Raw genomic sequence first — 17,099 nt, forward strand, 5'->3', positions numbered from 1 at the left:
AGTGGGCTTGGCAGACTGATATGTAAGAGCAACTTCTGGCTCAGTGAGGAAAGCAACGGGAAACTGCCTTACTCCTCATTTCTCTAGTGGACCTCTTCAGTGGTGCCTAGGCCATCTATGACAGCTAATAGTGGAGCTGATGAGGATCCAACCAGCCTTCGGGCTGAGGACTGAATATATAATAATAATAATAATAATAATAATAATAATAATAATAATAATAATAATACCTCAACGTCCAAGAACAAAAGATTGAAATAGTAAAAGAATTCAAATATCTCGGAGAATGGATTAGTTGGAATGCTGTGGAATACAAAGCAATTGAATCCAGGAAAAGTAAACTCGAACTGGCTTTTCAAGTAACAAAAGACACATACAGCAAGAAATCTCTTTCATGGGGCTCCAAAATTAAACATTATGAAACAGTGATTAAACCAGAGGCACTATACGCAGCAGAAACACTAAACACGAATTTCAAAAGCTAGATTGAGAAACCCGAGCTAAAAGAAAGGAAAATTTTGAGAAAGATCATTGGACCAAAATAATACACACCAAGAATAAAACATTCTACGAGAAAATTGAAAAACTCTCAGATACAATGCGAAAAAGAAGGATACATTTTTACGGTCATCTTCTCAGAATGAATTCTAGTAGATTAAGCAAACAAATCTTCGACTTTTTCCGTAACCGCAAAACAAAACTCAAATTGTTTAAAGAAACTGAAAAAGACCTGGTAGAATTAAAAATTACATAAAATTCACTGTTCGATCGAACAGCTAAAGTAATAACTAAAGACGAAAATATAAGGTTCCAAAACGGATCTAAATTAAAAGCCAAACCTATTATCTCGGCAGATGAGACGAAACGAAGATCAGAAAGAATGAAGAAATACTGGGCATTAAGTAAGAACAACGCAAATAAATGATTAACTCAGCGCACCCCAAAGAGGAGGAAAGGAAATAATAATAATAATAATAATAATAATAATAATAATAATAATAATAATAATAATAATAATAATCCAGTTCTTACCGAGCAAACAGCTGTGCGGTTTGGATCGTGTAGCTATCAGCTTGCATTCGGAAGATAGTTCGAACCGCACTGTTAGCAGCCCTTAAGATGATTTTCCGTGGTTTCCATTTTCGCACCAGGCAAATGCTGGTCTGGGGTTGTACCTGAATTAAGGCCACGGTCGCTTCCCTCCCACTCCTAGCCCTCTCCTGTTCCATCATTGCCATACGACCTATCTGTTGACGCAAATGTAATAGACTAATATAACTTGGAAACAATATTCTTTAACCCATGGGTACATAAATACAAATATCGAGCTCGAATTATCATTACTATTATTATTCACGTAGTTGTGTACGAACTTTATTTGGTATAAATCGTGGTCGTATTATTTGTGAGATTGTGTCATGAAACATCGGCTGTATGTACAAATATTAATATGAGTTTATTTAATGTAAGAACATGTAATTAATAGTACATCATTTATTATTACCTGTATAGATGATGTATAATCCAAGGCAACGTTGTGCAACACACTGTAATAAGTCCAGAACAACGCAATGTGCGATTAGAATTCTGTAGAAACGTCCTTACATCGTAAATAGGCTATTAGAGAATCTCGAAATTACGAGAAAACATGTGTCATATTCTTCTAGAAGCCCGGCCAGGCAATGTATATAAAAGGCAGTCTTGAGAGTTGAGTGGAAGTGTGTGGAAGTCGTGAACTCGTGTTGTGTTTCTGTTGACATGCTACTCTAGCAGTCAAATGTTTGTCAGGATGGCGGTTCATTAGTGCGTATGTGTAAAATATGTAAATAACTTGTAAATAAAACAGTGTACACAACTGACAGCATTTTGTGTGCGTCTTTGTGGATACATCACTGTGTTGTGCAACGTAAAGCAACTTGTAAATAAATAAAAAGAATTAAAAATTCTGCTCTTTGGCTGAATGTTCAGTGTTTCAGCTTATTGGTCTTCAAAAGGAAGGGAAGAGCTACGGGGAGGGGGGCATGAAAGTGAAAGACTCCATAGGCCTCCCGAACCATATACTACCGGCGTGAGAAGAGAACAGAATTTGACGAAGGAAGGTCGACTAGGAAAGATGCTGGCACACGTAAGTGTGAAACAATGCCATACTCAGCTAGGTCCCCGTAGTCGTAAACCTACAAGCCCAAGTTGAGAGCCTCAGGCGATCCCCCTGTCAGTCTCATCTTACGACAGTCAGGGAATAATGTAGTCCAATTCCACCGCCCAAAAAATGGAAGAGAGCCGACATTTCAAAGAATGAAATTATCGTGATAAAGAAAGGGAACCACCATGCATGGCCTTGAAAGGGAAAGATATCCTGGGTCTCGGGAAACCTAATTCCGTCAAGGTGAGAAGAGAACAAGAGGTGAACAAGGAAGGTCGGATAAGAAAGATGACTGTCAGGTGTTGGACAGAAGTGAAATCATCAGCACACTCAGCTAAAGTTCCCATTATCGCCAACCCACACTCCCCTAAAGTTAGACCTTCAGTCACGACAGACACCACCAAGCTATGTCAGTACTGAAGTCACTAATAATAGACCCCGATCTTCAAAGAGTAAGGGTAAAGGCCCGGGCGAATTTAGCTACCTACTTCGTGCCCCTAAGCAGAGAAAAATACCTCCACTCCTTATATCGACATGAATGTACCATCAAGTAGCTTACATCTGTATGTAGCTGAATAATAATAATAATAATAATAATAATAATAATAATAATAATAATAATAATAATAAAGTTGCTCAAGTCATCAGTCCATAGATTGGTTTGATGCAGCTTTCCATGCCACCCTATCCTGTGCTACGTAACTACTGCATCCTACATCTGCTCTAATCTGCTTGTCATATTCATACCTTGGTCGACCCGTACCGTTCTTACCGCTTGCACTTTCCTCGAAAAACCAACTGAACAAGGGCTGGGTGTCTTAAGATGTGTCCTATCATTCTCTCTTCTTCTCGTCAAATTTAACCAAATCTATATCCTCCCAGCAATTCCATTCAGTATTCCTTCATTCGTGATTCGATCTACCCATCTTACCTTCAGGACTCTTCTGTAACACCTCATTTCAAAAGCTTCTATTCTCTTTCTTTCTGAACTAGTTATCGTCCATGTTTCTCTTCCACACAATGCCACGCTCCAGATGAAAGTCTCCAAAAACATCTGATTCCTATACCAATGTTCGAAGTGAGCAAATTTCTTTCCTCAAGAAAAGCCTTCCTTGCCTCTGCTAGTCTGCATATTATGTCCTCCTTACTTCTGCCATCGTTAGCTATTCTTCTACCCAAGTAGAGTAACAACATTCATCTACTTCCTTTAATACTTCATTTCCTAATTTAATATTTCCTGCATCACCTGACTTCGTTCGATGCACTCCATTACTTTTGTTCGAGACTTTTTTTTTCATCTTGCTCTCCTTCCCCAAGACTCTGTCAATAATAATAATAATAATAATAATAATAATAATAATAATAATAATAATAATAATAATAATAATAATAATAATAAATTATGTGAATGTGGTTTTCAAGTAACACTAATTAATTACCACCGAAGGGTAAGGGAGTACTGTAATATTATTTTCCCACTGGAAGAAAGGAAACGCTTGGATCAGTAATAAGCGAGGTATGTCATGCGGACAAAGGACGGAAGCAATTAAAATGAACTATAACGTCATCCCAGTTCGATCTCTCACCGGAAGGACTCTTAATACAACCATTGCAGAAGACCTTATGTGCTGAAGTGCTGCAGCACATTGCCTATAGGAAAAATAAATTAGTTTAAAAATATTAACTACAATTAAAAACAGTACATTGAAAAAGACGTCAGCCAAAGAATAGGAAATTATTCAACTCCCCTACAACCAGGTAACTACTGGTGGGCTCCACGCCGGGTGCTGTGCGATCACAGCTCAGCGAGAATTTCTAAGCTTTTAGCCAGAAACCAGTAACTCTGCCTTTTGATCATGCGTGCTTAACTTTTCCGATACAAAGAGAATGTGTTCCGATAGGCTGTGGAAACAACAGCCAGGACATCACTTCACGGCGATTCTCCGTTCGACCACAGAGAGGCAGCACCAGCACTAGTCACACTTGCATTACAACCGATATGAGAACGTGGCAGCTGGTATCCTCTTGAATCAGCGGTAGTATTTAAGAGGAGATCGCTCAAAGCAAACGGGGAAACAAAATACTGTAGAGCTGTTCCCGCCAGCTCTTTTAATACCAAAGAGGATAGAATACTACCATCTTGCCTATTCCGTAGCCACATTTGTAAATCAATGAACTATAAAAATTGTACTTTTCTTATTGTCAAAATAAGCACATGATTTGTGATTTTCTTTATTTAAAATGTCTAGTTTATAAATGTCACTATAAAAACATAACATTTAATTTTCCATTACGACGTTGCTGGTTTTATTTCATTAATGTTGGTAACATTGGGAAGTTCTGTTTTTGCGCGCTCACACCAAGTGTTTGAGTTCGTGAATATTTTGCCATTGCAGGTGTTATTGTGTGTTTAATTATATAGTTTTTTTAGTTTTTTATGAGGAATGCGTATATGTGTTGGGGTTATTTGCGTGTTTGTTCAGTGTGGGAAACACAGTGGAGAGCCTCTTGAAAACCACATAACGGTATATTTCTAAATATTTTTAATTTTTGGAGTGGGGATGGGTTACAGAACACAACTGATTTTCTACACCAGCCGCCACTGCAGAAGACGTGACGAGTTCGAAACCTTACCTCATGCGTCATGTATTAGGCCTAAGGTAGTGTCGTAAAGTAGAGCTGAGGAGAATCAATGGGCACAATGCATTTCGCACATTGATTGCTGAAAGCCTCCGTAAATAACACCACTTGGAGATCTATGAAGAACTAGGATGTCTCTCCACAAATGGATCCACAAAGCGAGCTGATGTTGTTATCGACCGGGAGAAAGGTACGGGTCTGGTGATTGATCCTACTGTAAGATTCGAGGAAAATGAACAGCAGCCTTCGATTAATGAGTGATGAGAAAAAGGCCAAATATGAAACAAGAAGGGCAATCCCCAAGGGTGGGTGTGGTACAATAACGCCCACGGTATCCCCTGCCTGTCATAAGAGGTGACTAAAACGGGTCCCAGAGGCTCTTAAAACAGGATCGTGGGTTAGCGACCACGAGGCCCTTAGCTGAGTCCTGGCATTGCTTCCACTTACTTGTACCAGGCTCCTCATTTTCATCTATCCTATCCTATCCTATCCGACCTTCCTTGGTCAACTCTTGTTCTTTTCCCACTCCAACGGTATTAGGTTTGCGAGGCCTAGGGAGTCTTCCATTGTCATGCCCTTCGTGGCCCTTGGCTTTATTTGGCCGATACTTTCATTTTTCGAATTGTCGAACCCCTTCCACATTTCTCCTCTGATTAATGGTAATAGGGGACGGTTGCCTAGATGTACTTCCTCTTAAAACAGATCACTACAACCAAGTCCAGCTTCATAGCTAAATAGTTAGCGTGCTGGCCTTTGGTCACAGGGGTTCCAGGTTCGATTCCTGGCAGGGTCGGGAATTTTAACCATCATTAGTTAATTTCGTTGGCGCGGGCTCTGAGTGAAAATTTAAAAAATTGAAAATAATGTTTTAGGAAAGTAAATTATGTCGTCTTCATCATCATTTCATCCTCATCATGACGCGCAGGTCGCCTACGGGTGTCTAATCAAAAGACCTTCACCTGTCGAGCCGAACATGTTCTCGGACACTTCCGGCACTAAAAGTCATAGCCATTTCATTTACCACAACCTAAGGTGGTGGTGATTATTGTTTTAAGAGGAAGTACAACTGGGCAACCATCCTCTATATAACACTAATCAGAGAGAAAAAATGGAAGGGGTCCGACACTTCGAAAAATGAAGGTATCGGCGAAAGGAAGACAAAGGCCATGAAGGGCGTGAAAATGAAAGACTCCCTAGCCCTCGCAAACCTAATAGCGTCGGGGTCGGAAAAGAACAAGAGTTGACCAAGAGAGGTCGGATAGAATAGACGAAAGTGAGGAGCCTGGCACAAGTAAGTGGAAGCAATGCTGAGACTCAGCTAAGGGCCCCGTGCTCGCCAACCCACGCTCCAAAGTTCAGAGCCCCTGAGGCCTCTTTTAGTCGGCTCTTACGACAGGCAGGGGACACCGTGGGTGTTATTCTACCGCCCCACCCAAAGGAGGTCCACAACCTAGGTAACGCTGAACTTCCTAAGAATAAAGAAAATCGCGGTCACCATTATCCAGACCATAGCGGATTCTGTGTTGAAAAATTCATTGGCGATTGTTAGACACAATTTGTACTCCCTGATCTGAAATACCATGTATTGGATTTTCTTTTCCCAATAAAATCCGTAAGGGAACATCCGTCTGATGGTTGACAATTTTAATCTTGAGTTTTAACTATAACCCCGTTTATATCCAAACATCTGATAAAAGACATAATGTTCATATGAACTGATTAGAAGGCCGATCTTTCAGCGGCTATCAGGTGGATTATCTCCACAATGCATTTAAGGAGATGCTCTTAATTATGCTTTAAAATAAACAACCTCACCACTCAAAAATAATTATTCTAAGTCGTCACCGTAACACTTTTGCAGTTTTCTAGCATGCATAAGTTCTTTAAGGTTATCACATGAGAAGGCATGACACTGGAAAACGTGCTAATGACCGCCTTGTGACGACGTGAAGTCTATCTACAGTATATACATAAAACAAGATTTTTCTCTGTACGTTGCTCAGAATTTAAAAAGAATGGTATTTTTAAATCGGTCGTGTCCACAATAACAAGGAAATGCACACTTTAATTTTTCGTTATCTGTCTGTCTGTACGGGCATCACGAGAAAATGTCTGAAGAGAATTTAATGAAAATCGGCATATAAAATCGAAGAATGAGGCAGGACAATCTCGGTTATAAATGATTTTTATTTACGCTGAGTGAAATAGTAGTTTAGGGGAAGGGAAGGCCTAAAATGTAATTCTCAAATATCTGTGTTATTAGTGGTCCTATCGATAAATACTAACATAACTAAAGTTATGTAGAATTATATTTCCAATCATTTTGTCTAATATATATATATATATTTTGCTCTTTGTTTTACGTCGCACCGACACAGATAGGTCGTATGGCGACGATGGAATAGGTATGGGTTAGGACTGGGAAAGAATCAGCTGTGGCCTTAATTAATGTACAGCCCCAGCATTTGCCTGGTGTGAAGATGGGAAACCACGGAAAACCCTCTTCAGGGTTGCCGACGGTGGGGTTCGAACCCACTATCTCCCGGATGCAAGCTCACAGCTGCGTGCCCCTAACCGCACGGCCAACTCGCGCGGTAATACATTTTTAACGTACCGGCTATTATAACAGAGATATTCATGAATTTCGATTTTTGTTGCTAAGTCCATATCAATGCCGAACCGCAAAAAAATAGAAGAACAGAAATGAATTAAAATCGATATTTAAAGTTAGGGAATAAGGCACTACAGTCTAGGCTATTAATAATTTTACTGACGCTGGATGACATGGTAGTTTGTGGGAAGGCGACTAAAAATTAATTTTAAAAACTTTGGCCCTGTCGAAAAGTACTACATAACAAAAGTTATAGAAAATGCAATTTCCAATCATTTATATCATGCATTTTTACCATACCAACTATGATAACAGACTTCATAGGAGAGATCTCCAAGCAGTTCGAAATTAAAACAGGAGTCAGACAGGGTGATGGACTGTCACCAATTCTTTTCAACTGAGTGTTGGAGAAGATTATACGGGAATGGGCAAAAGAACTGGACAGAAAAGGACTACTTAAGCAAGTATACATTGGAGGATCAAAAAGTGGTGTCATGATTAATTGCCTTGCCTTTGCTGATGACCTTGCCCTGCTATCTAGGAATACTGACACAGCAATAGAACAGCTGAATGTAGTAAAACTTCAAGCAGAAAAAGCAGGACTACAGGTTTCTTTCGAAAAAAACTAAATATATAACAAACATCAAAATAGCCCCTCGGTACCTGAAGACAGAACACGGTAAAATAGAAAGAGATTACAGCTTTAAGTACTTGGGTGAAATAGTGAAATTGAAAACTAATGAAAGAGAAGCAAACAACACCAAACGGGAAAAGGTGGCTGCGGCTTTTCATAGGACATATTCGATATACAAGAAGAAAACCATCTCCAGACGAACTAAACTGAGGGACTACAATACAGTGATTAAAACGGAATGTCTGTACGCTATTTTTTTTAAATAGTGAATGTCTCCAAATGACAGGGAAAACGGGAGTGAGAGAAGCTGAGAAATTCGAAAGAAAGATCCTTCGCAAAATAATGGGTCCAAAGATGGACAGTATAAGTTGCGAGGAAGGGAAGAACTTTACCGTGACAATGAAAGGCTAACTGAGTCCATGAGAAAAAGGAGACTTAAATTCTACGGGCACTTATTTAGAATGGATGAGAAGAGACTAACGAAAAGGATTTTCACAATACTAGACAGCAGACCTAAAGTGTCGGACAAATGGTTCAGGGGTGAGGGGGGAGGGGGTGAGAAATGATCTCAAACAGATGGGACTAAATTCAGAAGACATCTCAAACCGAACAAAGTTTAGTTCAGTGATCAACAAATGCCAGAGATTCCATAACGAACGAAGCGTGGTGGTGATGGTGGTGATTATTGTTTTAGGAGGAAGTACAACTAGGCAACCATCCTCCATATAGGCCTAACACTAATCAGAGAGAGAAAATGAAAGGGATCTGACACTTCGAAAAATGAAGTTATCGGCCAAAGAAAGACAAGGGCCACGGAGAGCGTGAACATGAAAGACTCCCTAGGCGGCGGCGGCGGTGGTGGTGGTGATTATTGTTTTGAGAGGAAGTACAACTAGGCAACCATCCTCTATATAACACTAATCAGAGAGAAAAAAATGGCAGGGGTCCGACACTTAGAAAAATGAAGGTATCGGCCAAAGGAAGACAGGGTGGTGGTGGTGGTGGTGGTGGTGATTATTGTTTTAAGAGGAAGTACTACTAGGCAACCATCCTCTATGTAACACTAACCAGAGAGAAAAAATCGAAGGAATCCGACACTCGAAAAATGAAGGTATCGGCCAAAGGAAGACAAGGGCCACGAAGGGCGTGAAAATGAAGGATTCCCTAGGCCTCCATACATAATACCGTCGGGGTCGGAAAAGAACAAGAGTTGACCAAGGGAGGTCGAATAGGATAGATGAAAGTGAGGATCCTGGCGCAAGTAAGTGGAAGCAATGCCAGGACTCAGCTAAGGGCTCCGTGGTCGCCAACCCACGCTCCAAAGTTCAGAGGTGGTGATGGTGGTGATTATTGTTTTAAGAAGAAGTACAACTAGGCAACCATCCTCTATATAACACTAATCAGAGGGAAAAAATTGAAGGGGTCCGACACTTCGAAAAATGAAGGTATCGGCCAAAGGAAGACAAGGGCCACGAAAAGCGTGAAAATGAAATACTCCCTAGCCATTGCAAACCTAATAGCGTCGGGGTCGGAAAAGAACAAGAGTTGACCGAGAGAGGTCAGATAGGATAGATGAAAGTGAGGAGCCTGTCACACGTAAGTGGAAGCAATGCCAGGACTCAGCTGAGGGCCCCGTGGTCGCCAACCCACGCTCCAAAGTTAAGAGCCCCTGGGCCCCTTTTAGTCGCCTCTTATGACAGTCACGGGATACCATGGTGCTGTTCTACCGCCCCCACACACAGGGGGTCATATTTAATGAGGAAAATGTGCATTGGCTGGCCGATTACTTTTTGGGTGAAAGCACTGAGACTAGAGTTATTGGGATCCCAAACCTATTTTCATACCTCTCTCTTATAGTTGAGAATGCTGAATAATTTTTATTCCTTGCTTCTGGTAGCATCGACTTATCAAAAATTAGAGGGAAATCTTTAATTATGTACATAAATGCCGATAAATCTTCTCCCACTCTCACCACGATTATCTTCTGTATTACTCATTTTTGTCTTCTACATGTACTTTACGATCGGAAATCACTAAACCACTAAACCACTAATCCATGAGAGCGCCGTCCGTGACTACTTCTCTGCCGCGATGAACATCAACAACAATTAAAGTAAGAGTCAACTCGCAGCATGTACCGTAGAGGTAGCTCTCATAGTTTTTAATAATAGGAAATATCTGAGCTGAAATGAAATAGCGTATGGACTCCAGAGAGGCCTGGTGCAGGTCTTTTGATTTGACTGCCGTAGGCGACCTGCGCGTCATGATGAGGATGAAATGGTAATGAAAACGGCACATACATCCAGTCCCTGTGCCAGGGGAATTAACCAATTATGGTTAAAATTCCCGACCCTGCGCGGAATTAAACCCGGGACCCCTGTGATCAAAGGCCAGCACGCTAACCATTCAGCCATGGAGCCGGACAATATCTGAGCTGACTCCCAAGGAAAGCTACCTCACTTGAAATTGAGCAGAGCTGTGTCTTCACTTTATTTGTAACACCCAATGTTACCTATACAGGCTGTCTTATGGCTGGCTTCCATTATGAAATTAGCAGCCGTTGATGCATGGCCTCAGCAGGGAGACATATTTATGATCATTTGATTTTCGCAAAGGGAAAAGTGGCTTCTTTTTCTTACGTTCTTCTTATTTTTTTCAATCAGCACAATTTTCCCACTGTTTCAAAATTTCTGCTTTCTTCTTTTAAAAAAATCGTTGAACATCTTCACAATCTGCATTACACTCAATTTATCTCGTTCACTAGCATGAGTCACTTTTACTCTCGTGTTAATATGAAGCACAATTCTTGCTCGAAGCCATAATGACTACCGCCGAACTATGTCTAGTAATGTAACTTTAGAAGTACTTACTCAATTAAAAGGTGAATTCTAAGGGCAGGGACAAAGACAAGTACTTGTTGATTGACAGTTCATTAAAACCGAGAATTGGGAAAGGCTTGGACAACAATAAACAGGCAATTAGCCGTACACTTTAACGTGTAAGTTGGAGAACAAAAACGAAGACATATTTGCCCATTCCTTGTTCGCTACAGAATCAACTGTTACAAGCAGACAAGGTAGACTTTCCCAGGGTGCCTGAAAATAACGTTCTAAACATTGCATTCCGAAACTTGGAAATCATCCGTTAAAATGCATAGGCTATCTTGATTTCCATTGGCCACGTATCATAGTTTCCCTTTAATGAAGGGAATTAAACATGAATTTCACCCCTAAATTCACGGGACCGCCAAAAATTCTCGTTTAAGGCAAGTTTCCCTTTATCAAGGGTTCGTCGAAAGCAGGTTTTACTTTATATAGTAACTGAAGCGGTGTTAAACAAAATATAATGTTACAGTAGGGCATCCATTATATGAACCAACTATTCAGATTTCACCATTTTAGCTAGTGGCTTTACGTCGCACCGACACATATAGGTCTAATAATTAATAATGTTATTTGTTTTACGTCTCACTAACTACTTTTTAAGGTCTTCGGAGACGCCGAGGTGCCGGAATTCAGTCCCGCAGGAGTTCTTTTACGTGCCGGTAAATCTACCGACACGGGGCTGTCGTATTTGAGCACCTTCAAATACCACCGGACTGAGCCAGGATCGAACCTGCCAAGTTGGGGTTAGAAGGCCAGCGCCTTAACCGTCTGAGCCACTCAGCCCGGCACATATAGGTCTTATGGCGACGATGGGATAGGAAAGGCCTCGGAGTTGGAAGGTAAAGGCCGTGGCCTTAATTAAGGTACAGCCCCAGCATTTGGCTGGTGTGAAAATGGGAAACCACGGAAAACCATCTTCAGGGCTGCCGACAGTGGGATTCGACCTCACTATCTCTCGCAAGCAAGCTCACAGCCGCGCACCCCTAACCGTACGGCCAACTCGCCCGGTGAACCGACTATGACCAGAACAAGAGTTGACCAAGGAAGGTCGGATAGGATAGATGAAAGTGAGAAGCCTGGCACAAGTAAGTGGAAGCAATGCCAGGACTCAGCTTAGGGCCTCGTGGTCGCCAGCCCACTCTCCAAAGGGGCCCTTTTAGTCGCCTCTTACGACAGGCAGGGGATACTGTGGGTGTCATTCTACCGACCCTACCCACAGGGGGCCTCACAAGGGTTCTGTTGAGCATAGCAGGTGAGACCGCCTATGCGAGGTACTGGTCCTCCTGTGCAGTTGTATCCCGCGACCCAAAGTCTCACGCTCCAGGACATTGCCCTTAAGACGGTAGAGGTAGGATCCCTCGCTGAGTCCAAGGGAGAAACCAACCCTGGAGGGTAAACGGATTAAGAAAGAGAGAAGAGAGAAAGAATTGAATTATGTATAATAGTCGGTGTCAGTGCAACGTAAAACAAAATTGTAAAAAATAAAATTTTAAAAATAATTATTTAGTAAACATTACACGGTTAGCTTAGGCCTACTTTTATTTTGTGATATAATCCCCGATTTTTCGCTATTTTTATTGTCAATACTTCACGAGTATATTTAATGGTGGTGGTGGTGGTGATTATTGTTTTAAGAGGAAGTACAACTAGGCAACCATCCTCTATATAACACTAATCAGAGAGAGAAATCGAAGGGGTCCGACACTTCGAAAAATGAAGATATCGGCCAAAGGAACACAAGGGCTACGAAGTGCATGAAAATGAAAGACTCGCTAGCCCTCGCAAACCTAATAGCGTCGGGGTCGGAAATGAACAAGAGTTGACCAAGAGAGGTCGGATAGAATAGATGAATGTGAGGAGCCTGGCACAAGTAAGTGGAAGCAATGCCAGGACTCATCTAAGGGCCCCGTGGTCGCCAACCCACGCTCCAAAGTTCAGAGCCCCTGGGGCCCCTTTTAGTCGCCTCTTACGACAGACAGGGGATGCCGTGGGTGTTATTCTACTGCCCCCAGCCACAGGGGGATACATTTAATGGAGGAGGCCTTGCCTGGTATTGCATATAATACGCAGAGATACACATTTTTATAAAGCACAGAACACAGCGCAACAAAACACAACACGACACAACATTTCAACTACAGTACCTTTCTTAAACTTCATAACTTTTAGGATCTTCTGTCTGCTGAAACTAATTTTGAATAAATACATTCATAAACTACCTAAAACACCATATGGTAACAGTATTAGACATGAAAAAGAAACAAAATAGAATGACAGTTTCCATTCTTAAAAGAACATCATCGGGGCCGATGACCTTAGATGTTTTTTTCTTTGCTAGTTGTTTTATGTCGCACCGACACAGATAGGTCTTACTGCGGCGATGGGACAGGAAAGGGCTAGGAGTGGGAAGGAAGCGGCCGTGGCCTTAATTAAGGTACAGCCCCAGCATTTGCCTGGTGTGAAAATGGGAAACCACGGAAAACCATTTTCCGGGCTGCCGACAGTGGGGTTCGAACCTACTATCTCCCGAATACTGGATACTGGCCGCACTTAAGCGACTGCAGCTATCGAGCTCGGTATCTTAGATGTTAGGCCCCTTTAAACAACAAGCATCATCATCATCATCATCATCATCATCAAAGAACATCATCAGATTCTATCGAATCAGACTCAAAATATTTAAAATTATATAAACATGTCCACCTCTGTGGTGTAGTGGTAAGTGTGATTAGCTGCCACACCCGGTGGCCCGCGTTCGATTCCCGGCTCTGCTTCGAAATTTGAAAAGTGGTACGAGGGCTGGAACGGGGTCCACCCAGCCTCGGGAGGTCAACTGAATAGACGGGGGGGAGGGAAGTTCAATTCCCACCTCAGCCATCCTGGAAGTAGTTTTCCGTGGTTTCCCACTTCTCCTCCAGTCAAATGCCGTGATGGTACCTAACTTAAGGCCACCGCCGCTTCCTTCCCTCTTCCTTGTCTATCCCTTCCAATCTCCCCGCCCCTCAAGGCCCTGTTCAGCATAACAGGTGAGGCCGCCTGGGCGAGGCACTGGTCATCCTGCCCAGTTCTGTCACCCGACCGAAAGTCTCACGCTCCAGGACAATGCCTTTCCCTCGCTGAGTCCATGGGAAAAAACCAATCCCGGAGGACAAACGGATTAAAAAGAAAGAATAAACGTTTATTTTAATTTATATTTAAATCCTTAAAAACTTGACATTGGAACTTATCTCTCCACTCTAGCATTTATTTTCTTCAAAATTAGTTTCGGAAGATTGAAGAACCTAACTTTTGGAAATTAACTGAGTCGAAACGGAAAAGGGATAGCTTCAGATATTACAAATTTTTCTTAAACTGAAGAATGTTCAATTTATTTAAGTCAATATAAGATCAATATACAGTGTAGATATGCACGTAATATGCCTGCTCTTAGTGGTGGGATAACAGAATACAAAATAATCGCTTATTCGATTATATTTCCCATTCGATTATTTTTCGATTATTCCTTCGAATGAATGAAGCAACTGAATAGTGAATGCCTTTGAAATAATCGAATGAAAAGTGATATTATTAAGACAGTTGATTCACTCATTTAGTTTCAACATTTGGAGATACGTTTGGAAAAAGGCGAATTTCTATTTTTCATAAGAGTCCATCTATTCACTTATTTTCAATCGATTATCTATCCGACGCACTGAAACCCAAAAAACCGCATCTTAATATCCTATGCGATACAACTGAATGATATTTGTAACTCATTCGATTATTTTATTCGATTATCTAAATAATCGGATAGAGGTTATTCGATTATTAAAAGTGTTCGATTATCCCACCACTACCTGTTCTAATTTACTGAGGCGGAAACTTGGATTTTTCACAAATTATAGGCATTCAGATGGAGAGATGTTATGCTGTTTCTACGAAAGGTTTCTGACCGGGCTGAAAGCTAATTAGTGTCAGATGAGTGACAGTAGAGAGCACGAGGGTCTAGCACTCGAGATTTCCAAGAAGATATAAACAAGGTCTTACACAAGATTAGAACCAGCCATCTCCTGAATTGAAGCTAACAGCTACGCGACACACGGCCAACGGGCTTGATAGTTGTAGTAGTAGCAGTAGATTTTATGTCTATTTGCTAAGGATGAAACCCACACTATTATCGAACCAGATCTTTACCTATTTTAAAGATGAGAAGACCCAGCCAAATTGGTTCAAGGACGTGGAAAGGGACCTAGAGGAGATGGGGATCACTTGTGAAGATATACAATAACGCAACCCACTCAAGAGAAAACTAAAAGAACACTAAGGTTTTCAAAAAAGGCCAAAGTTGAAGACGGAAAAGACGTGGATGGAGGGAGGAAAATAACACCGGCAACGAATGAAGGAACACTGGGCAAAGATCAAAGTCCAGATAAGACAGGTGGTGGTGGTGGTGATTATTGTTTTAAGAGGAAGTACAACTAGGCAACCATCCTCTATATAACACTAATCAGAGGGAAAAAATGGAAGGGATCCGACACTTCGAAAAAATGAAGGTATCGGCCAAAGGAAGACAAGGACCACGAAGGGCGTGAAAATGAAAGACTCCCTAGGACTCCATACATAATGCCGTCGGGGTCGGAAAAGAACAAGAGTTGACCAAGAGAGGTCAAATAGGATAGATGAAAGTGAGGAGCCTACCACGAGTAAGTGGAAGCTGAGGGCCCCGTGGTCGCCACCCCACGCTCCAAAGTTCAGAGCCCCTGAGGACCCAGATAAGACAGCAGAAATAAAGTAGTTCTGAGTAGGCCGATAGGAACAGATACTTATAATAATAATAATAATAATAATAATAATAATAATAATAATAATAATAATAATAATAATAATAATATTTAATTATAATTATAATAACTTATATAATAATATATTATTATTAGTAGTAGTAGTGGTAGTAGTAGTACCAAGCTCGATAGCTGCACTCGCTTAAGTGCGGCCAGTGTCCAGTGTTCGGGAGATAGTGGATTCGAACCCGACTGTCGGCAGCCCTGCCGATGGTCTTCCGTGGTTTCCCGTTTTCACACCAGGCAAATGCTGGAGCTGTATCTTAATTAAGGCCACGGTCGCTTCCTTCCCAGTCCTAGCCCTTTCCTGTCCCTTTTTCGCCATAAGACCTATCTGTGTCGGTGCGACGTAAAGCCAATAGCAAAAAAGTAGTAGTAGTAGTATCATTATTAGGTTAATTATTTTTTTCTTGTCTCAGGCATTATTTTGAATGTGAGAAACTAAGAGATTAAATCAATGCTATTTATTATTATATCGCTTTCAATTTCAATTAAAAAAAGAAGTTAAAATGAGCAAGAGGATTAACTCAATAAACGCCGACCCCCCCCCCCCCCCCTCCTCCGCCTCAGCTTGCGTACTCTACTGAATGATGAGAAATAGTTTTCCATAATCCAAAATCTATCGACCTAGGCTGGGTCGAACCCACAACAAAGTAACTCCCTAAACGCTCGTCAGTAAATCACTAAGACACAAACAACAACCGCACAGAGTCATTCTTGTAAATATTGTGTACCAGTTTTCTTATCTTGTCAAAATAATACTATTTATCATTATACCGCTTTTTATATTTCAGTTAAAAAAAAGAAGTTGGGTAAGAGGATTAACTCTGCAAACGCCCAACCCCTCTCCTCACCTTGCGTACTCCACTTAATCCAAAATCTATCAGGCTGGGGTCGAACCCACAGCAAAGTACCTCCCAAAACGCTCTTCACCAAATATTTTACAGAGTCACTAAGACGCAGCCAACAACCGCACAGAGTCATTCTTGTAAATATTTTGTACTTAGTTTCCTTACCTTGTCAACATCCAGTTCATTATCCATGCAAATTGTGTGGTAGCTTTTATCAGTCTCTCTGCTGGAACAAACATTTGAAACGAACACCGCTCCTACCCAGACGAACACAACTACGCACTTACTCATTTTAAAAGCTTTTCAAGAATGGCAAGTCCAACCCCCGTTACAGTTCGTTTTATATAGCACTGTGCCTCTACGTCACAAGACCTGAATGATGTTTCTGTCTCTTTCTCTCGAACACGACCCTGTATCGAGTGTAGCGAACGTGGTGACTTATCGAATTACAGGGGTATGTTGTAAGGAGCCTCAGGCATCACAGTCAGCAACCATGAGAACTTAAGTCGGCTGGA

General features: G+C 41.4%; 1 protein-coding gene across 1 annotated transcript in view; it reads right to left on the reverse strand.

Annotated features, from left to right (window-relative positions):
• Positions 1 to 16,842, reverse strand: part of LOC136881164 (uncharacterized) — an 85,792-nt gene extending 68,950 nt beyond the window's left edge. The window contains exon 1 of the mRNA XM_067153826.2: positions 16,750 to 16,842. Coding sequence (XP_067009927.2) covers positions 16,750 to 16,776 — 27 coding nt within the window. The 5' untranslated portion in view covers positions 16,777 to 16,842. The remainder of the gene's footprint in view (positions 1 to 16,749) is intronic.
• Positions 16,843 to 17,099: the final 257 nt, after the last annotated feature.

This window comes from Anabrus simplex, chromosome 9 (assembly GCF_040414725.1).
Source record: "Anabrus simplex isolate iqAnaSimp1 chromosome 9, ASM4041472v1, whole genome shotgun sequence".
NCBI lineage: Eukaryota > Metazoa > Arthropoda > Insecta > Orthoptera > Tettigoniidae > Anabrus > Anabrus simplex.